The following is a 23,374-nucleotide window of genomic DNA, read 5'->3' on the forward strand; positions in this document are numbered from 1 at the left end:
GATCTCGGAGTAGTGCTTCCTCAAATGGTTTCCAGGAGCATCTGCCGATTTGATGAAGAATCTGATGCCATCAAAGCACAAGCCAGTGATGACTCACTGCAAACTGTTGTTGTTGTTGAGTGTTTGCTGAGTGCAGCAGCCCTTTCTGGCAAAGCTGCTCCCAGCCTGGGACCAGAAGCCAGGCGGTACCGGGAGAGACACAGCAGGAAGAGGGTCTAGTTTTTGGCATATCTCTTGGTTCTACCTTCTGTCCTTGGCTTCCTGCTCTTCTCCTGGTGCCTAAAACCTTCACAAGGACATGTTTTGAGAAGCAGCTGAGCCAGAAACACACACCCCCTTGTTATTTGAGGGTTTTTCCAGGGAAGATCAGGACTATGAAAGTAATGAAGGATGGAGCCTGTTCTTTTCTCTTCCAGGTCTTTCCTACTTTCTGAGACCTGAATACTCAGGCATCACATCCGTCATGGCACAAGAGGGAAACCAAGATACTACAGAAGAACCATTTCTTTCCATCATATTTTCAACTACATCCTTCTTCATCTTAACTAGGATTCCAGAGCACAGACCTTGTCCCCGCTCATTAGAGCCACATCCCTCACACGGTCCTGGACTAAGGGAGAGCCCTGCACTTTGGCCTCCACTCCCAAGGCTCACTCTCCAACATCTCCCTTTTTATCTACATTTACATAATATCATTTCTTATTACAGGAGCCTGCTCTGGTTCTGTGCCCCACCAACCCCCAATATGCAACCGCAGCATTTTCTCTTTCTTACATCCATCCCCCGCACCCTGTGCCTCTCATTCTCTATCACTTCCCTGGCCTTTTCATTCCTGTCCCCATCAGCTCCTCCATGTCCTGCTGCCTCCCTTTCCATTTCTTTCACCTGCCAGCTTTTCTATTCCTTTTCCTTCTCTCTTCCTCTCTGTCCCTTTGCTTCTCTCCACTGATTTTGCCCTTTTGCTCCTTCTCAGCCAATTAGCTATGATGTCTTCAAGCTGTTCATGAGGGCATACCTGGAGGTGGACCTTCCCCAGCCACTGAGCACTCACCTCTTCCTGGCCTTCAGCCAGAAGCCCAGACAGGAGACCTCTGACCACCCGATGGAGGGGGCCAGCAACAGCGAGGCCAATAGCCCAGGTACACAGAGTGTTCCCCAAGATGGGCAGACCTTGTGCAGCTCTCACCCCCTACCACAGCCACAGACTGCATTCCTAGAGGGTCCCCTGAACATAGTAACTACCCCACGGGTGCGAATATGAACCAAGAGACAGGGACGCCCTTCCTCAGAGCGCTTTACAGGAAGCCCTGATGAACCTCTCAGCAAGAGGAATAAAGAGGAGGCATAATTCCTGCCACTACAGATCAAAGAGCAGGGTGGGGAAAGAGGAGACACAAAATAACGTATGGCAGGGGAAGAGAGCCTTCAGCAAAGGCTGACAGTCCACAGATGGAGCACATTCAGCTTCTGTGTCCAGGCTGGGACCAGCCTGGAAGTGTTAGAGGAGAGGGAAGCCATGATCCCTGTCTTCCTGGAGCTTGGGCTATAATGGGGGAGACACAGTCAATCCCAATAAGTGAGCATGAACCCAGCCGACAGTAACCCAGAGACAGACACAACCCAGGTGAACCAGGTTCCATGGGGAGGTCCCGTACCTGCCCTTCCAAGAAGCTGGAAGGCCTGGTCTGGTCCTTAAATCTTCTTTTTGTTCCTCAGATACTAATATACAGAATGCAGAGAATGCCACCAAAGCAGATGAGGCCTGTGCCCCTGATACTGGTAAGTCTTTGGAATATAAGATTTGTGGGAAAAGTGGGGAATATCTCATCCCTGGGGAGAAGTGGGGAAACCTAACCAATAGTGCTGTCCTTATATAATTGTGCAATCTTATGCAGATCTGGTCCTCCTGTGGCCTTCAGAACCTCCATCTCTGGGGCTCCTGTCATTTGAATGTTCTGGGATTCTGAGGCTGGGTAAAGGTTTTTGCTTTACTTGCCCTAGAACAGAGCAAGTCGGGACTTGGAACAGCTTGCTAGATGTTTCTCTCTGATATGTCTGCCTGCCCAGAAAGTGAAGAGCCTTCTTAGGAGAATGTGTGTGTGTGTGTGTGTGTGTGTGTGTGTGTGTGTGTGTGTGTGTGTGTGTGAGAGAGAGAGAGAGAGAGAGAGAGAAGTGGCTGTGGCTCTAAGGCTGAGGTGCAGATTACCAGTGTGTAGCTGGAGAGGAACAGAGCAAGAGGGTAAAAATGTGCCGTGGTTGACTTCCAACAACATATATACACTATTTTGAGTAAGTTGAAGAGTTGCTAATAAGTTAGCAAGGGAAGCCAGCTCAAATGGTCTTGAAGATGTATTTGCCAGGCATCTGCTCATTACACATTTCATTTAAGCTTCACAATCACACCACTTTACACATGAGGAACTGAGGCCTTAAGAAATTATGTACCACTGGTGTGACCTGTGGAGCCAGGGATTCAATCCAGAATCATCCAACCTCAAAACTCCTGCAGTCTTTCCTATACCAAGAGAGGACACAATGGTCCTGGTGGTGTGGTTGGTTCCTGTGGAATGAGCAAGGCTGCACTCTCAGTGGGGCTGCTGTAGTGGTACCTGCTGCCCAGAGGCCCACTGTTGGGCTGTCAGAGACGTGGAATCTTCCCTGACACATTTATCAATGGGAAGCCATTCCTCTCTGCTGTTGACAGGCCAGGCCCAAGGCCAGAGGCTCCTGCGAAAATGAGCAGTAAAAGTTACCATACTTAATTTCTGTTCTCATATTCAATATAAATGTCCTGAGTACTATCAACTCAAGTTGGATCAGGCAACAGAGCATGTTGCTTAAGGAGCCAGGCTGCCTGGGTTTGATTCTCAGAGCCAACACTACTTAGTTCTGTAACCGTGGACATGTTTGAACACTGTCTCTGTGCCTCAGTGTCCCCAAGTGAGATAACAAATGTTATTATGAAGGTTAAGTGAGTTAGATATGTTAATGCTTAGAATAGTGCCTGGCATACAGTAAATGTTTGATAAATATATTAGCATTTATTATTCAGGCCACCTTCCAGAAGTACTCTTTATTCCTTTTTTTTTTTTTTTTTTTTTTAGATAAAGTCTTGCTCTGTCCCCTAGGCTGGAGTGCAGTGGTACAATCTCAGCTTACTGCAGCCTCGACCTCCCAGGTTCAAGCTATTCTCGTGCATCAGCCTCCTGAGTAGCTGGGATTACAAGAGTGTGCCACCACACCTGGCTAATTTTTGTACTTTTTTAGTACAGACAGGGTTTCGCCATCTTGGCCAGGCTGGTCTCCAACTCCTGACCTCAAGTGATCCACCCACCTCGGCCTCCCAAAGTGCTGGGATTACAGGCATGAGCCACCACACCCAGCACAGAAGTATATTCTATTCTTAACTCAGTATGGTCTGCCATTATCTCCTTCAACCTGCACCCTCAGTCTCCAAGTGTGTCAACTGGGCATCCTCTTCTCATGAAAGGTCTCTCATGGGCTCTCTTTCTCCCAGGTTGCTCCTGAAGCTTTCAATACAAAGACCCAGAAAGTCAGACCTTTTTTTTTTTTTTTTTTACTGTGCATTATCATTTTATTGAAAAGCTTTATAGATATCCAAAGGTGAATTCCAGCTCTTGGGATGTGCCCAGGGGAAAAAGAATGCAGTTTTTATTATTATTATTATTATTATTATTATTATTTTGAGATGGAGTCTCGCTCTGTCACCAGGCTGGAGTGCAATGGTGCGATCTCGGTTCACTGCAACCTCGGCCTCCCAGGTTCAAGTGATTCTCCAGCCTCAGCCTCTCGAGTAGCTGGGACTACAGGCCCATGCCACCATACCCGGCTGATTTTTGGTATTTTTAGTAGAGACAGGGTTTCACCATGTTGGCCAGGATGGTCTCAATCTCCTGACTGGTCTCAATCTTGTGATCTACCTGCCTCAGCCTCCCAAAGTGCTGGGATTACAGGCATAAGCCACCCCGCCCAGCCTATATTTTAAATATATATTTTAAATATATATAAAACAAGATAGACTAGAGATACTGCAGCTAAGAGAAGGGGAACTCATTGCAACAGGGACCTGGAATGAGAGAGTTCCTTCAACGTAGTTCTAATCTTTTTTCCTGTCACAGCAAAAAGAGAAACTGGAAGGATTATCGAGTTTTCAGTGTTTAACTAAAGGCCTGGTGGGATAAACAGTTCATGATAGATGGAAAGCAGAGCATGGTTGGGGAAAAACAGTTACCGCCGGATCATAAGCTCAGCAAACTCCAGGCTACGCACAGAGCACCAGAAAGCAAAGACTAGGAGCACCTGTGCCTTCCTGATGGTTTCAGGGACAGCAGCAGCAGGGCAGGACTCTGCAAAAATGCTGGCTCATCCACGCCCTGCCCAGCACGCCACTCAGCCATGCTAGTCCAGAGCCACGTGGTGAAATGGACATAAGGCACAGATAACTCTTACATCTTCTAAGGACTACAGGAGGCATATTCTGGCATAAATCATTCTCAAACTAGGGAGGAAAGGGTGAAACTAGTAGCTCTGAGATTTTAAACTCCCAGCAAGAAACTCAGTGGTGAAAAGCATCCTGCCCCAAATTCTTTACCTAGAGACTTTTCTTTTTTTTTCTTTGAGACGGAGTTTCGCTCTTGTTGCCCAGGCTGGAGTGCAATGGCGCAATCTCAGCTCACCACAACCTCTGCCTTCCAAGTTCAAGCGATTCTCCTGTCTCAGCCTCCCAAGTAGCTGGGATTACAGGTGCATGCCACCACACCAGGCTAATTTTTCTATTTTTAGTAGAGATGGGGTTTATTTTATCTGGAATTTCAAGAGGAACCTGGAAGAAGATACAATTCATTCATTGACGTTCCAAATTGTCTGGGCAGGTTGTGTTTTAGTGGGTAATGTTTCTGAGCTACCAAGGAAGAATTTATTGGGGATATGTCATTATGTGATATTTGAGAAAAGATGATCGATGATGATAATGGAAATTAGCTGACTTATTTGACCTCCATATGTATTTGCAATAGTTGTATCATTCTGGGTCTAAAAGAGAAACTTCCAGAGATTTCCTCCTGGAGAAGTGATTTTGTGATGTACCATTTTCCTTGTGTATGGGAAAAATCAGCCCCCTATAGTAAAATCATGAAAGGGCAATTATCTGACCCTTGGCCCAAGGAGTTACATAGCATTTTTTTTCATCTTCTTTTGACACTTGAGATTTAAGGGGAAAAAACCTTTTCCTGCTAGGCCCTCTTCCACAGATGTCTTAATTAGATGTCCCTGTTCACCAGGAACAAGAATTATAGGGCCAGGCGGTCACCACAGAAAGGGGCCTCTGCCAGCAAGGAAGAGCCAAGTCCTGGACTCACCTTCAATCAGGCCATCTGCTGAAAAGACCAACCTTTTCCTGTTGTCCAAGTGGAAGCCAGGGGAAGAGCTTAGATTCTTATTTCATGTGGCCTGTCTAGGCCTATCAGATCAGTCTCCAAGCTCAGATCCAGCAAAGCCCACTTCATTCCCAGAGCAGGGCAGGCATGTGTTTTGCCCATAAAGACAACAGAGCGGGGCTTTCAGGGTCCAGACTTTGGCTCAGAGGCCTGAGCAATCTATCACTGTCAAAATGTCAGCTCAGGAAAGGCTGAGCCCACCCTTCCCTTCATGAAGGCCCAGGACTAACTGAGATGAACAAGGAGAACTTCAGTGTCCTGGTGTTTCGTTAGTTTCTTGGCCTGTTGAGATGTTTCAGCAACTTGGAATATTGAAATATCAAGGAAAGTCTCCTAATATTTTGTGTTAGTTTTTCCAAATTGTAAAAGCAATATACTCACATTGTAAGAAATTTGAAGGACACAAAAAAATAAAGAAACCACAAAGATCAGTGGTGTCAAGGGTCAGGGGAAGGGAAGGATGAACAGGCAAAGCACTGAGGATTTTTAGGGCAGTGAAACTACTCTGTATACTATAATGGTGAATGCATGTCATTGTACATTTGCCCAAACCCACAGAATGTAGAACACCAAGAGTGAACCCTAATGCAAACTATAGACTTCAGGTGGTAATGATGTGTTGATTTATTCATCAGCTGTAACAAATGTACCACTCTGGTTGGGGAGTGAGGCATGGTAGGCTATGCATGTGTAGGGAAGCAGCGTGTGTGAAAAATCTCTGGACGCTTTTCTAGTTTTAGTCTGAATTTTACAGTGCTCTAAAAAGTGTGTTTTTTAAAAAGCACAATAAAATCACCCATAATTTCACCAATGGAATTACGTGTGTGTGTGTATGTGTGTGTGTGTGTGTGTGTGTAATCTCCTTGTAGATTTTTCTATAGATTTTTTACAGAATTGGGATCAGACTGTATTGTATAGATAATCTGGGACCCAGTTTCTTCTTTTTTTTTTTTGAGATGGAATCTCGCTCTGTTGCCCAGGCTGGAATGCAGTGGCACAATCTCAGTTCACTGCAACCTCTGCCTCCTGGGTTCAAGCGATTCTCCTGCCTCAGCCTCCTGAGTAGCTGGGATTACAGGCACCTGCCACCATGTCCAGCTAATTTTTGTATTTTTAGTAGAGATGGGGTTTCACCATGTTGGCCAGGCTGGTCTCCAACTCCTGACCTCAGGAAATCCACTCACCCTGGCCTCCCAAAGTGCTGGGATTACAGGCATGAGCCACCATGCCCAGCCTTGGGACCCAGTTTTGTTCTTCACTTAGTTAAGTCATTTACTTGAATGATTTCTGTAGTTCAAGACTTTGGGTAAACATCAGTTTTAATTCAATCCCCTCTTTAAACAGATGAGAAAACTGAGGTTGAGTATGGTGGAGTAAGCCTGCTTGTGTTAAATCACACACACATACTTTGTGTGTTAAATCACACACAATTGAACACAAACTCAGTGCTGGAATCACAGTCTTCTGCTGCCTGGCCTGGTGCTCTTCCCACTATGCCACACTGCCCAACTGGTAGGGAACAAGTAACACAGATACCAAGAGAGAAAGTGGAACAAGTCAGGTCTGCCCAAGAGCCCTCACATGAAAGCGTTTAGGACATGGCACCAGGACAGAACCTCTGCGATCTGGAAGAGAGTGTTGGCCTTTTTACAGGTGGTACCTGAGGGACATACTCAGATGGCCATAGGTTAAGGGTAGTTCATATAAGGCAGAGTGAAGAGGAAGAACACTGTCATTCATAATGGGACAATGGCAGTGCCTCTCAGTCTTCCTGGACCCCTGCATCTCTATGACAGGAGTTAGCAGCAGACTTCAGTGAAAACTAGAGAAATGGTTCAAGATCCAAGGATTGAGGTATAAATTGGCATAAATTGCATGTTTTAAGTGTATAATTAATTAATAAGTTTTGACATATGTATATACCTGTAAAACTAGTACCACAATTAATATAATGAACATACCCATAATCTCTAAAAGTTTTCTTTGTAATCCCTGTTTTCCACCCTCTTTACCCACCCACGCTTCATCCCCATACAACTACTGATCTGCTTTCTGCCATATATATTAGATTGCATTGTCTAGATTTTATATACATGGAATCATACACTGTCTACTCTTTTGGGTCTGCCTTTTTCCACTCCACATAATAATTTCGAGATTTATCCATTTTGTATGTATCAATAGTTCACATATTTTAGTTGCTGATTAGTGTTTTAATATATAGATATTCCACAATTTGTTCATCTGTTAACCTACTGATGGACATTTAGATTGCTTCCAGTTAATGATTATTATAAATAAAAGTGTTATAAATATTCTTGTGCTTTAATGATGTTGAGTGTCTTTTCATGTTCTTAATTGTTTGTTTATTTGGTCTTATTTAATTTCTTTTTATGTATTATGAGGCTCAATTTGCTAAAATATTAAGAACGTTTGCCTCTGTGTTCATGAGGGATATTGATTTGCATGTTCATGTCTTGTCATGTCATTGTCTGTTTTTGGCTTTAGAGTAATGCTGGCCTCAAAAATGGGTTGCGTAGGATTCCCTCCTCTTAAATTTTCTGGAAGAATTTGTATAGAATTTATGGTACCTCTTCACTAAATGTTGAGTACTGGATTTTCACATTCCTACAAATACTCCTGAGCTTTGTTTTTAGGTACAGTTAGGTTACTTGGAAACAGTCTGATCTTTTTGGATCTATCTTTTAAGCTTCACCGGACAGGACCAGAAAGGCATTTTCTCACTACTGAGAAACAATGCTTCTGAACACTCTATCGATGGTTCATGAATCATGGGGGTTTTCTACCCTGGTTGGTGGGAATAGGCATCACTCCTGGTTCTCTTTGCATTCCAGGGATTATTCCCTCTAATCCTAGTTCTTTCCCCAGCCTTAGGTGTTTTCCTTCCACAAGTGTGCTGATTCTACTCAGCTGAATAACTGAAGGGAACTCTCTGCTGTCACTCAAAGGGGACCTTCTACACATATTCAGAGCTAGCTGTCTGTGCATCCCCTCCTCTCCAGTGCCTGCTCTGTGAACCCTAGCCACCATGGGTTCCAGGTTCCAGCTTCACCTCCACTCAGAGAGACTGCCAGGGTTAGCCTAGCTTCCCCTCTCTGTGCTGCAGCCTAGAAGCTCTTTCCAAACAGTCTGATGTGGCAGTTGTAGGAGTCGTCTCATCTTCTCAGAGATCAGTGTTTGGTCCTCCCTGATAATGTAATGTCCTATGAACCATTGTTTCATACATTTTGTCCAGTTTTGTCACTGTTTTAGGTGAGAGGGTAAATCTGGTCTCTGTCAATCCATTTAGTCAAGTAGAAGTTATTGATCGTGTTTTAATTGATGAATAATCTGAGGACCTAGCAATAACTTTGGGTGTAATGGACTACACGGTACAAAGGCCTGTTCCCATGTTTTCCTCCAGTGACAATCTTAATACTTCATTAAATATGTAATTTTATTACAACCTCCCCTATCTCACTATCCCTATCTTTATCTCATCCTATTGTATTTTCATCTCTACTTGTCGAACCCTGAGGCTTTCTGCTTTTGTTTAATAAAGGTGATATCTTCTTACATCCTGCTAAGGGTCTTGTCCGGCAGAAAATTACTTTTGAAAATCCGGTCTTCTGAGACCTCAGAATGAAGCTTTCTTTCCTTACTTTGCGGCTGCGTTTCATAGGCTCCATCTTGGTTTCTTCATGAGGCCCTTTGTAATATACAAAGTGTGTCAGTGACCTTTGGTCTCTCCTATTGTCCATCTGGATGATTGTTAACTCCCTTCTCAGACCCACAACCGAATCCCTGGAACCTGGAAGGCTTTCATCTAGCACAGCCCTGCTTGCCTAAAATGGAATATTTACTTCCATTGCTTGGTTGTTTGTTTCTCCGAATGAAGAGTGTACAGGTAACATTGCCTTCCTCAACAGACGTTACTATCAAGGCTGTCTCTCCCACTGCCTCTACCTTCAGTACTTTGTTACTTGGTGGTATAATATTACAACACCTAAAATATTGGATTTTCCACTGCCCACCTTCCCTTTGTTCCCTGGTTAGTTGTTTTCTGTGAGTTGTACACTCCTAGCAGATATTAAGAGATCATTTCTGATGAGCATGGAGGTAGAGAGGGAAGACAGCATTCAAAGTGTCTCAAATAGTAGAATTCACACAGGAAAATGGGGTGCCCCATTTTCTTGTTAGTAATAGATCTTATAGTTCTGAACCAGCGGACAAAGTGTGGAAGAGACAAAGTGTTTTCCTACCTTAGAAAGCAGAAATTTTAAATGGAAAACTTACCCCATTCTTGCAGTACAATAATGCACTTTCTGCATTTTCTTCATCCAAATGATTAGACTTGCAGTTAGTTTGAGTTCTTCCTAGTTTCTGGAGATTCGTTGATTATCAATCCCAGTTTTCTCTTTTGAATATTCATCCTTTACGTGTGTTTAAATGTGTTTGAAAAGAAAATTGCAAGGTCTATTAAGAAATGACTGTTGGCCATTTACCATTTTGAAATCCCGGCCAAAATTACTTCTACAAGTTGGGTATGTTCCCAAAAAAGTAGGCCATATGACATTTATCTGTTGATTATTGATATTACCAATAATCACCATCATCTTTTCTGAATATTCAGAGTATAGATGAATTTCCTGCAAGGAAATAGACTCTTAAAGGGGTCAGCATGAGATCCCTTCAGAGAATATGAACTCCACAAGTTGGATTTCTAGGGCCACTAATTTGATCACATCTATGTAACCAAAGCTTTTGAAGACACTTCTACAAAATTCTTGCCTCTACCATGAAAAGGATGGGGTAACAAAGAGGGGTTAATATTTACTAAACAGAAAATGCCCTTGGATGTTTTCATTTTGCCTATCACAGAATCAAATATGGCTGAGAAGCAAGCACCAACTGAAGACCAAGTGGCTGCAACCCCCCCGGAACCCCCTGTCCCTCGGTCTTCAAGCTCGGAATCCCCTGTGGTGTACCTGAAGGATGTTGTGTGCTACCTGTCCCTGCTGGAGACGGGGAGGCCTCAGGATAAGCTGGAGTGTAAGTGCTCACCCTGTCAAGGGGCTTCATCTTTTTCCTAGAGAAAGATCTGGGGTTCTGTCCATTATTCCTGAACACACTGGAGATTGAGCTGGTATCATGGATATAGGTCCTGCGTCTTTGGAGAGGTTTCTTTGTCCTGTTACCAGCAGTGATATGAACAACTCCTAGAATCCACCCTGGGACATAGTACCAGTTGTGTATCATGTGGGAAAGGCATCTGAAACCCAGGCATTGAGAACCAGAATCTGGAAAGGGGAAGGGGTTCTATCAAGCGGTCAAGACTTCCTTGCTTTGCTGGCAGGAGTTCCTGAAAGCCTTTACTCAGAAAACTGCTACCTCCTCTTAATAGATTTTTTAAAGAAATATATTCAACATCTGTTCTCCTTCCCCCTATTCCGTGCCCAGGCAACTCTTTATGAGGAAACATTCTTTTCTTGAGATCTCATCCATCTCTGTCTTGATAAGGCTTTGTCCATTTCTCTACCTACGCCCCACCCCAAGATTATTGGCCTCTAGAGAACGAGGAGGCCAGTTAATTAAAGGAGTTGAGCTTGGTTTGGTGGTGCTACTAAAGTAGGTTTTAAAAATATGTCTTCAGGAGGAGAGTAAGAGCTGGGGGCAGAAAGTTCACAGTGGCTGAAACAGCCTGCAGTCTTGTAGATGATTCAGTCCAGGTATGGTTTCTCTGGCTTCTGTGAGCCTACAGACATACTTTTAAAAAATAGAAGATGATAGGACCTTGTTAAAAAATTTGTATTGTCTTTGCTTCTCTTGGGAACTTAAGTAGACAGCAAGGCAAAAAAAAAAAAAAAAAAAAGTACATTATAGCCAAAGTCAAAATTCAAGTTAATAATAAGACTAGTCAACAAAACTTAAACATAAGCAAGGGAAGTCTGCCAAAGGTTAACTCTTGCCAAAAACAAAATGAAACAGTTTGCTCATTAGCTGAGCTTAAAATCTCTCCCATAGGTTCGAAGTGTTAACAATTGCAAGTCTTAAGTGCTAGTTTGGTGGCAAATGTAGCAGATTGCTGTTTTCTTCTAGCTAATGTTGAAAGTGGAACATCAAATTATTTCCAGCATTTAGCTGGATTTTGAATTTCAGGCATTGTATTTATTGGTAACTACCAAAGAGAAGGTGACAGATTGTTTTATATTAATGACTCTCCAACTGAGTCTTATAATGGCCATGCAAAGAAAGGTTAAAACTTGTTATTATAGAAAATTTCAAAGATAAAAGTAGAAAGTACAGTGGACGTCCATGGCCCCATCACCCAGCTTCAACAATGATCAACTCATGGTCAGTCTTGTTGTGTTTATACCTCCCACCCATTCCCTCTGCCTCAGAGTATTTTGAAGCAAATTCCAGGCATCATATAATTGTATCTGTAAATATTTCAGTACGTACCTCTAAATTCACAGACTCTTCTTCTTTAATATAACCTCAGTACCATCATCACAGCCAAAGAAAATGATTCCTTTTACTATTATCAAATAATATTCACATTTTTCCAATTATCTTAGATATTTTTAACTGTTTGTTTGAATCAGGATCTGAGTAAAATTCATATATCACCACTGGTTGTTATGTGTCTTCACTCTCTTTTAATCTTTCGGATCCCTCTCCATCTTTTGCTAATTTTTTCCTTGCAAATTTTTTTTTTTTTTTTTTTTTGAGACGGAGTTTCACTCTTGTCGCCCAGGCTGGAATGCAGTGGCGTGATCTCTGCTCACTGGAACTCCACCTCCCAGGTTCAAGCAATTCTCCTGCCTCAGCCTCCCGAGTAGCTGGAATTACAGGTGCCCATCGCCATGCCCAGCTAATTTTTGTATTTTTGGTAGAGACGGGGTCTCACCATGTTGGCCAGGCTGGTCTCGAACTCCTGACCTCAGATGATCCACCCGCCTCAGCCTCCCAAAGTGCTGGGATTAGAGGTGTGAGCCACCGTGCCCGGCCTGCAAGTCTTTTGTTGCAGAAACTTGGTCATATAGAGTTTTCATTTTGGTTTGCTTTTTACTAAACCATATCAATTTATATCCTTCCTTAACTTTAAGGACGGAAAACAAGTTAAACTTTTCTTTGTAAAAACCAAGCATGTATTTTTTTGGAAATAATAGACTGAAGTCCCACACCTATTGCCAATGCAATAATAACAAGAACAACTATCATCAATAAACACCTTATATTTGCTAAGCACTTTGAATGCCTTCTCATTTTAACCTCACCGTAACCTAGAAGGAAGGCACAAGAGGGTTAAAAGACTTGTCCAAGGTTACACTGCTAAAATTAGGATGCTTACTCAGGCCTTTCTAGTTCTATTGTTCATGCACAGTAGGACCAGAGAGAGGTCAGCGTTGGAGAGTCGCCTAGGCCCAGAGACCTGGAATAATGCTAGCAGAAAAGGTCTGTTTATGTCATTCAACCATCTGCTGGGTGAGTCATCAGCATATGATACATGCCTCAGACTGGGGCCTTCTGAGGAATCACAAAGAATCGAAAGCCCATGACCCTACCTTTAAAGGACTTTGACTTCGCCAGCGATGCACCCCTGAAAAAAACACAAGGTACAGAGACATTAAAACATCTAGGAGGAAATGATGACACAAGGGCAACTTTGCAGAAATAAGGGGACCGGGCTGATACGTGCCCCGAGGTGTTGCACCGAATGGGTGCTCCACAGAGAAAGCAGGCATGATGAAGGGTTTTAAGGAATAGCAGGAAAGGCCAGGGAGCACGGAGGCTCATGCCTGTAATCCCAGAACTTTGGAAGGCCGAGGCGGGCGGATGACCTGAGGTCAGGAATTTGAGACCAGCCTGACCAACATGGAGAAACCCCGTCTCTACTAAAAGCACAAAATTAGCCGGGCGTGGTGATACATGCCTGTAATCCCAGCTACTCGGGAGGGTGAGGCAGGAGAATCACTTGAACCAGGGAGGCAGAGATTGCAGTGAGCCAAGATCGCGCCATTACGCTCCAGCCTGGGCAACAAGAGCGAAATTCCGACCCAGAAAAAAAAAAGCAGGAAAATGAAGAAATGCTTATCTCTGCTTCCTGCCATCCCGACTTATGAGACCACAGACAGGATCTTTGCCTTTTGGTTGAGTAAAATATAGGTTTCCAGGTCCCATAAGTAAACATGTAGTTCCTTGTCCAAAATTTTCTCCCAGAACTTCCTTATTCTACATCACCTCCCTGCAGTTAGAACATGATTGAAGATGTTTCTGAATAGCATGTTTCCAAATACCTTTTAGAAAAAGGAAAAAATGGCTTCTGTAACAACTACTTCATAGCATTATGAAGGATTAAGTAATAATGAGAAAGCATATAGGACAATACCTTGTATATGTTAAATGCTATATATAAATGTTCATTTTAAAAGGAAAATAAAAATTAGTGACATCTGTTGAGTGTTTTTTATGTTCTAAGCCCAGTTGATTTGGCCTATCAGTTACACATTAATCTTCATAATAATCCTAGGAGAAACCAGCTATTATTATCTCCACTTTATAGATAAGGAAGCTGAGCTCAAAGAAGTTATATAACTTATTGGGCACTCCCCAGAAGTGGCAGGGCAGCCCTAGGATTTAAATCTGCCTAACTCTACACTTTCTATGCTCAATAGAAGCAAAATGCTGGTGCCTCTGCCCCACCCCAAGCTGGGCATTTGCTTTAGGTTGTGTTCTAGTGACACTGAAAGGTGTTCATGCTCCCCAGGGAATCACACTCATGACCTGGACTTCATCAGCCACATAGGTATTGCTTAGACAGGTCCAGAAGCCAGGTGGTTCTCCTCCCTTGGCCCAGTCTCTCCTTAAGGAAGTCAGACTCTGCGCTCAGAGGGAGGAAGAGCTGGCTGCCACAGCCTTCGTCACAGTGGTGACAGAACTAATCTAAAAACTTGGCAGCATTAAAACTTCAGCCATCCCTGCTTCTTAAAGGACACCTCAAGGCTTACCTCTGTGTTTCTTACAGTCATGTTTCGCCTCTATGATTCAGATGAGAACGGTCTTCTGGACCAAGCGGTAAGTTCTCACTCTAAATATCCCTCACGGACCTGAGAAAGGCTGGGGGAGCAGGGAGCAAGCAGAGGAAGAATCTGAAAATGTTCAGTTCTGTCTTTATAGTAATAGCAATGTCTCGATGCAGGCTGAGGAAATCCGACTGGGACCTCTCCACCTGCTATTTCCTAAGGGCCAGCCTTGCAGAGCGTGAATGCCAACTTACCTTTTCACTCCCGAAGCCTGGGATCATCAAATCTCAGGATGGAGGGATGCTTTAGCATGTCACCTAGTTTAAATTCCCGTTCAGTTCACAAGGTCCTCCTGCAATTTCCTGCAGGAGTCCTGAGGCCAAAAGGAGAGGGCAGGGGAGGCAAAAAGACTAGGGGAAAAGGGCACCAGAAAGGAGGCTGCTGGTCACTGCTGATGTGTGAGGAAGGAGGCTGCTGGTCACTGCTGATGTGCTTTGGCATCACCCTTGGCTGCTTCTCCTACTCCAGGGCACTAGCCTAGGAGTCTGGTTCTGTCTGCTCTAATGTCAGGTCATGTTCCCATCCTGTTGCACCTGAAAAAGCCTGAGACTCACCCTTACCCCTTCAGGAATAGGCAAGGATCAGTCAAGGCTCATGGAGTAAAAGGAAGGATGGAAAGAGAAGAAGGCAAACAGAGTCAGATAGGCCCTGTGATCCTGACTGTCAATGTCAGAGATAGGGCTCATTAACAGGAAGGCCCTGAGGTTGAGATGCAAGGGGTTGAGTCAGACCAGAGGAAGGAAGGAAGGGAACAAGTCCACTAGACCAACTGAATCATCCCAATTCCCTCTAAACCCCAGGCTGCCTCTGTGGGAAGCACTGTGGCTCTTCAGCCACATTGCAATGCTGTGGGTTGGGTCATCTGCAGGAACATCCAGAGGATCACAGATTCTCAAGAACTTGGTCATCACATATTTACTGAGTGTCTGCATTATGTCAGGCACTCTTCTAAGCACTGGGGGTATGGCAGTGTAGCCAACTGACAAACTTCCATGCCCTCATGAAGTTTTCACTCTAGTCCAAGCACAGACACTAAGCAGCATAGTAAAAACATGTGTCAGGTAGAGATGGGTGCTAAGAATAAAAATAAAGGAGGGGAAGTGTTGGAAGAAGTTGCAGCTTTAGTGAGGGTGGCCAAGGAAGGCCTTTCTAGGACGGGGCATCTGAACAGAGGCATGAAGGAGGTGAAGGAGTAAGTCTAGGGGAAGAGCCTTCCAGGAGAAAGAACAGTGAGTGTGAGGATCCTGAGGGTGCCTAGGATGTTAGAAGATTCACTCCAGGCCAGTGTGAATGGAGCAGAATGAGTAAACAGATGAGATCAGAGCGAGGGAATGAGATTAGAGAAGTCATGGGATGGGGGTAGGGGAGTGGGGAGTTTGCAAAGCATGTTAAATTTTATAGGTGATTAAAAGTGTTTATCTTTAGCCAGGTGTGTGGCTCACACCTGTAATCCCAGCACTTTGGGAGGCCGAGGCAGGTGGATCACGAGGTCAGGAGTTCCAGACCAGCCTGACCAATATGGTGAAACTCCGTCTCTACTAAAAATACAAAAATTAGCCGGGCATGGTGGTGCACGCCTGTAGTCCCAGCTACTCCGGAGGCTGAGGCAAGAGAATTGCTTGAACCCTAGAGTTGGAGGTTGCAGTGAGGCAAGATCATGTCACTTACTCCAGCCTGGGTGACAGAGGGAGACTTTATCTCAAAAAAAAAAAAAAAAAAAGTGTTTATCTTTTACTCCAGAGAAATGGAGAACCATTGACGATTTTGAGGAGGGGAGTGATGTGATTGACTTATGTTTTAACAGAATCACTCTACTCCAGGTGCGGCGGCTCATGCCTATAATCCCAGCACTTTGGGAGGCCGAGGCAGGCAGATGACCTGAGGTCAGGAGGTTGAGACCAGCCTAGCCAACATGGCAAAACCCCGTCTCTACTAAAAATACAAAATAAATTAGCCGAGCATGGTGGCAGGTGCCGGTAGTCCCAGCTACACGGGAGGCTGAGGTCGGAGAATCACTTGAACCTGGGAGGTAGAGGTTGCCATAAGCCGAGATTGTGCCACTGCACTCCAACCTGGGTGACAGAGGGAATGCAAGCAGGGATACTGGTTAGGAGGCCATTGAAATAATCAAGGCATGAAATGGTGGTAGACTTGTGCAGGGCAGAATCATTGCAGGTGGTAAGAAGTTGTTAAATTCCAGATACATTTTAAAGGTAATATTGGTAGACTGAAGCAAATCTCAAAAGAGTTATCTGATTCAACCTGGAATCCCTGGCATATGGACTCCCAGTAACGGGGAGGTCATCCACTACCTTAAGACAGCCATTCCACTGCTGGAGGTGAGGCTGGAGAGGGCTTCCTTCCCAAAAACAGGCACTCCTCTGTCTGCCGGGGAATCGTTTTCAACTCAAAACCTGCTTCTGCTCCCCTTCTCCCTCAACCCAGCAGGGAGGCCAAAATAGCCAGTCCTCAACTCCTCCCTTCCCTGCATCCTTCTGCTTCCTTCTGTCCCCCGTACCTGGCCAGGACAAGTGGAATACCTATCCCATACAATAGACCTTCGAGTATTTGAAGGTGCTATCACATCTCCCCTAAAATCTTCTCCAAGCTAAAATTTCCCTATTCCTATGCTGGTTCTCATAAGGCAGGATTAAATATCCACTTTGAACAAGCTCTGGTTTGTCAATGCCATTCCTGAAATGTGGCACAGAACAGAATCCATCCCCTGTGACCCTTTAAGTGTCCAAACGTGGCCCGATCAGGAAGACCTCAGGAGAACTTTTTCTTTTTGAAATCTGCCAACTCTGCTTCTATTTACATAGCCCAAGACTGAGTCCAATTCTTGATTCCTGAATTACATTTTCTCATTAAATCTTGGACCCAACCAGATTCACAAGTTCTTTTCTATTGGAACTTCTGCCGAAACCTCTCCCCACCTTTGTGCCCACTTTCTTACCCTCATCTACTGGCCTATCCTGTAGTTTCACAATAGATTGTTTCTTAATTTAAATGAAATATAATTTTTTTAAATCCCTGCTGGGTTTTAGCTGGCTATTTTGACCCAGCATTCTATCTGGTGGAGGTAACACTTTTGAACCTTGCTTCAGTCTACAACATGTCCTCCCAAAGCAATCTTACTATGAACATCTTAGCTGGTGCCTAAGTGGTGCTAACGTTGACACCAAATTTCTCTGCAGTCTGGTATGTTTCAGCAGGGCTCTCAGAACACTGACTCATTGGCAGCCAACAATTCTGTGAGGTTTTTGATGGAGCCTGGCCTCAGTACCAAAGGGCTTATTCATCAAGTAAACATATTCCTCATGAGTTTCCTGTTCACGGACTCCTGGGCTAAGGGCTGGACCATGGTAAAAAGGAAACAGAGGAGATAACAAAAGGAATCAAGATCATGGTACCTGAGCTAAGACACACACAGTAACCCTCCATGCAGGAGAAACTGGCCTTGAGTGGGGAGATGGATCCCAAGTTGCTAAAGCTGTGGGGATGAGTGATAAGAAGTGACAGGAGAAACCTGCCTTGGTTTGTAAGTATTTGTGGAAGTGATAATCACAAAGAGGGATAAAAACAGGAGTGCTTTCTATGCATTCCAAGTTAAAGCACAGAATAAGGGAGAGAAGGTGGGTCCAGGAGAAGTCAGTGTTAATGAGCTTTTTGCATACCTCCAGCTTATGCATGCTCTGTGCTTCTCGTGAGCTTTGTGGTCGAGACAGAAATAAACTGAGCTCCTCACAAAATGCCAGTTACTGCACCAGCTTCTTCTCTTGCCCTGCCCTGTCCCTCTTCCCACTGGGCTTAATTTTGAGTTCAGCTCTTAAGGACACACTTTTGGTTGTCTCCTTTTGATATTTTCTCCCTTTGCTATTTTCTAGGAGATGGATTGCATTGTCAACCAAATGCTGCATATTGCCCAGTACCTGGAGTGGGATCCCACAGAGCTGAGGCCTGTGAGTTTCTGTAAGGATGGGATGGCTTTGGAGTGAGCTTCTGAGATGGGAGGGGGACACACTCGGGACATGAATGAGTGTTTACTCTGCAGGTGCTCCCAGACTCATCTTCTTATAGGCAGCTTCTTTGGAGTCCTGCACTTTACCTCCCACCTCTCTGATAGGAAAAATGTAGGCATCAGGAAAATGTGCAGACATAACTGAAATAACCATACTAATCTTTTCACCAGTGCTAAAATGTTATAACAGAAATTCATCAGTCAAAGAATTTAGAGAGAACTGTAGAGATTTCTGTTAGAAAGAATTGTAGAGATTTTCCTCAATCACCAGATAAAATGAATTATAATAATTACATTTGGGGGCTCCTATGTGTCAGGTATTTTATTATTCACTTTACATTCATTTTCTCTAATCCCTGCTACAGTGTTGCAAACACAACAATATTATTTCCATTTTTACAGATAAGCAAACCAGAGCCCACAGAGTCAGGGTGACTGACCCAAGGCCCAAGGGCAGAGCCAGACCTGGAAGCCTGACCTCCTCACTCCCAGTCTGCTCTATTCACACTTAACGGGAGAGGAAAGGGTAAAACACAAACCAGATAATGCAAGACCAACAAGACAGCAGAGGCAGAAGGCAGGTAGACAGGTTGATGATGAAAATGGACAATGATTGCTCTTCGGATTCCACAGATATTGAAGGAGATGCTGCAAGGGATGGACTACGACCGGGATGGCTTTGTGTCTCTACAGGAATGGGTCCATGGAGGGATGACCACCATCCCATTGCTGGTCCTCCTGGGGATGGATGACTCTGTAAGTCAACAAGCTGGAGTTCAGAAATCTCTTGCCATTCAGGAACATTGGGCTCCACATTAATATCCACATATCACTTTGGCTTCTGCTCCAGACTGCCCAACAGATGTGCCATGCATTCTAGACCAGCCCCAAAGTCCTCTCTATTCACATTATCTTGTATCCATTAGTGCCTGAAATATATTCATTTGACAGACATTTACTACGTTATTACTACATTAAAAATACTGCTGTGAGGGCACACAGACACAATATCTGCCTGCAAGAACCTTGTACTCAACCAGGCAAAGGGCCACAAACTTCAAAGAAGAATTCTGTCTTTTCAACAAATTAGGTTTAAAAATGCTAAGAAAATTGGGGAAGGAAAGGTGAGAGGAAAGAAAGAAGGGAGAGAGGAAAAAATACTGACTTGTTGTAGGGGTAGCTTCCATGAGTGTATCTTATTTAACAATCAAAACAACCAGATAAGGTAAATATTTTTATCCCAATTTACACAGATGGAAAACTGAGGTTCTCACCCTAAGGAGCAAAAGGAGGAGTGAGGATTTGTCTCTGACACCAAAAATAGTGCACTTTGTAATATCTCACACGTAAGAGTTAGGCCAGTGGGAAGAAACCTTGGAAGGTGTTGACTTGTCCCTGAAGAATGCATGAGATTTTGATGTCCCATTCTTGAGAATAAAGAGCAGGTGGAAAGACCTAGAGAGAGTTTATGGCTTGGAGAACAGCTTGATTAAAAACACAAATGAAAGAAAGTTCTGGCTGTGTTAGGCAAATCTCCCATTTGATCAGAGTAGGGCATATGTGTAAAGGCTTAATGTGAAATTGATGGTTATATATACCTTCATCTGACCCAGTTACTGCATTCTCTACCTATTTACCAAGTGAACTCACTTCCATACATGAGGTAGGGAAGACTAAAACTAGTAGAAGCACAAATGGTGACATTAAGCGTTTACTAGTCACACTGGTGGTGTGACAACACTACTTTGAGATTACAGATCTCAAAGATTACACTTCTTTCACACTATTCCATAGAGAGGAACAGAGCAGCAAGTGCAGCTGGGTGAGCCTCTAGCTGACCAAGTTGCCTATAATATCTTCATTTCATAGCTCTGCAATTCAGGACTAAAGCTGAGCCCCCATTTCTGAAACTCAAGAACTAAGAATTGGGCTGGGCGCGGTGGTTCAAGCCTGTAATCCCAGCACTTTGGGAGGCCAAGATGGGTGGATCACGAGGTCAGGAGATCGAGACTATCCTGGCTAACACGGTGAAACCCCGTCTCTACTAAAAAATACAAAAAAAAAAAAAAAAAAAAAACTAGCCGGGCGAGGTGGTGGGCACCTGTAGTCCCAGCTACTAGGGAGGCTGAGGCTGGAGAATGGCGTAAACCCGGGAGGCGGAGCTTGCAGTGAGCTGAGATCCGGCCACTGCACTACAGCCTGGGCGACAGAGTGAGACTCCGTCTCAAAAAAAAAAAAAAAAGAACTAAGAATTGTACAATCATTTCATAGCATGTCCAGTGCTTTCTAAGCGCTAAGGAGAAATCAAGTAACCAGGATCTACATGACCCCCTTCTCATTCCTTAGAACCCTAGAAAGTCAAGCTGGAAAAGATCTTTGTGGTCCCTGGTTGATTTCCTTTGTTTTACAAACTGAGACCCAGAGAGGTGAAGGAACTTGCCCAAGGATATCCACTGAACTGGCACTAAAGATCATCCCCCTTACTCGGTCATATCACACCTCTCACCCAATGATCCTTTGCCAAGAAGCTTTATGTACAAGAACCCAATCTAGGAACTGGAGGGGCTCAGATAAGTTAAATATACTTTCTGCTGATTTTACTCACTCAAGATTATACTCAAATCAAAACGGAAGTTCTGCTTGGGTGCTGTTCCAAAACACCATTTTTTTTTTTTTCTCATTTAGGGAATAAAGATGGGACATTTTAGTTACAGGGAACCAATTTCCATTTTCTGTTCTACTTTGGACTTGCTGAGGTTCAGAATACCACCAACTCTTTGCATGGAAAAGACCCGCTGTTTTGTGACTGGAGGAAGGAGAGCCCATCTACTTCCTCAGCGTTCTCCCTAGTGTCTCCCCTAAATGCCACATCAGCCTTGTAAAAAGCTCTATTTTACATCAGGAAAGTGGCCAATGCAAGTTTAGTTTTATTAATCAAGAGTTTTGTGCACTTATTTTTAAATATGTACTTTAAAATTTTTTGACACTATTTGGGGTTTTGGAGAAAGCCCCCATCAATGTCTTAAAAGTCCGTGGCTTCTTGGGCTTTTTCAAAACCCACATACAATCACTGAAAAGTCTGGGGAATCGCTGAATGGGATATTTGCAAAACAGACTCTCTCCCAGGGAAATCGTAGCAGCAGCATAAAACCTGGCGAGCACAAGGAAGGCTACTCCCACATTCTGCAGCCACCATCATGTGGAAAGGAAAGAGCCACATGATGGTGCTATAACCCAAGCAGAAACATTACTTTATCCCTAGTCATGGTCCCTGCACTTCTTATATCCATAAAAATAGTAGCTGAGAAAGGGGGATCAGCTAACTGACTTAGCTACTAGAGGTGTTTTCAGATACATTGACAGCCCTTTGGGCTACATGAAGAAGTCTGCTGAAGAGTGCTATCATTTTCCTTCTACTCATACAGGAAAACCCTGGCTTGCGAAGTAGAGAAGAGGGATGGAAAGAGCATGGGCTCTGGCCAGCAAAAGACCCAAGTTTGACTCCTCCTTCAGTCCTTCATTATCTGTGTGGGTTTGGGCTAGTTACAGAACTTCTCTAAATCTCTGTTTCTCATTTCTAGAATGGGAGTAAATCTACCTCCTTCCATGTCAACAAACACTTTTTAGTTTATTTTGTGTCTCCCAGCATCTGGAATGAAATAAGAACTTAATGAAAGTTTAAATTTACAACGTGTCAGGCATTGAACTAGAAGATTTACTTACATGGTATCACTTAATTCTTACAAAAATCCCTTGAGGTAGACCTTGGTCAAATGAGTAAATGAATGAATCAGTCTTTTGGTAAATCATTATCAATTTGTGAATGCATTTACTAAAGTGGAGACCATTAGATAAGAGGGTTTTAATTCTATAAAACTCATGTCCTGGAATAAGCAGGGTTTGAGGTAATGAGAAGAAAAGAGCTTCTCTGTCCCAGAGGAGGAAGCTAGCATTTGGAAAAGACTGTGAGCTCCTCTGGAGATCATAACAGAAGCCTGGGCACAGGCCGAGGTCTGGTTGCAGTGACCAGCTCGAATGCATATGCACCCCAGAATTGCATTTGAATTGCATTTGAGTCCCGCACATTGGACACTATGTCCATGACCATCGGTCCTCATCACCTTACCGTAGCTTTTACTGCTCATAAAACCAGCCCAAGAGTGTTACCTTGCGATGGAGCCTACGAGAAAGGTTCAGGGATCACACATGCAGGAGGGACATTCCTCCAGCCACAGCCTCAAGCCGTGCAGTGCTCCCCTGAGGTGGGAGGTGGGAGATGTGGTGCTGCAGGAAAAGTGTGTGTCTGTGTGAGGCTTGGTGTGCCTAGTAGGTGGAGGTGATTTCACTTCTGAACAAAGTCAGGAGGAGATGGTCTAACCCTCTCTCTGTCTTTTTACTATTTTATCTGTGTACTGAAAGCTGATAGGAGGAATACATTGTTTTTTACTAAACTCTTTCATCTTGATTATCACACTAGTACATGCATACTGTAAAAAATTTGGAACGCACAGAAGAAAGTAGAAATCAGAGAATACAATAAATCCATATTGCTACCAGCTATAGCCTACCTCTATTAACAGGTTAGTGAAATTAGTTCCCATCAAAGATCTATTAGATAAAACTCAAATCATAACATATCATCGAAATGGCATTCTGTTTTTTCACTTAGCATCATATCATGAGCACATTTCCATGCCATTAGATAGTCTTATAAATATCTTTTTGATTGCCACCTAATATTACATCAGGTGGATGTGCTGCAATTAACCTTTTGGTAATTTTGAGACCTTTAGGATATTTCCAGCTTTTCA

At 43.8% G+C, this 23,374-nt stretch overlaps 1 protein-coding gene across 13 annotated transcripts in view; it reads left to right on the forward strand.

Annotated features, from left to right (window-relative positions):
- The window catches only part of DGKG (diacylglycerol kinase gamma), a 213,484-nt gene that overhangs the window by 61,600 nt on the left and 128,510 nt on the right, over positions 1–23,374 (forward strand). For 12 of the 13 annotated variants that reach the window (XR_001899900.3, XR_002520454.2, XM_003894703.4 and 9 more), the window contains exons 4-9: positions 974–1,139; positions 1,717–1,779; positions 10,338–10,508; positions 14,485–14,534; positions 18,430–18,504; positions 19,197–19,319. Coding sequence is in view for 11 of the 13 variants with exons in the window: in XM_003894703.4 (XP_003894752.2) it covers positions 974–1,139; positions 1,717–1,779; positions 10,338–10,508; positions 14,485–14,534; positions 18,430–18,504; positions 19,197–19,319 (648 nt within the window). In the remaining 2 variants the exon portion in view is untranslated. Of the gene's footprint in view, positions 1–973; positions 1,140–1,716; positions 1,780–10,337; positions 10,509–14,484; positions 14,535–18,429; positions 18,505–19,196; positions 19,320–23,374 lie in introns of those variants that run through there. The other variant, XM_021934589.2, reaches the window with a different exon arrangement.

Source organism: Papio anubis, chromosome 2, assembly GCF_008728515.1.
Source record: "Papio anubis isolate 15944 chromosome 2, Panubis1.0, whole genome shotgun sequence".
Taxonomy (NCBI): domain Eukaryota; kingdom Metazoa; phylum Chordata; class Mammalia; order Primates; family Cercopithecidae; genus Papio; species Papio anubis.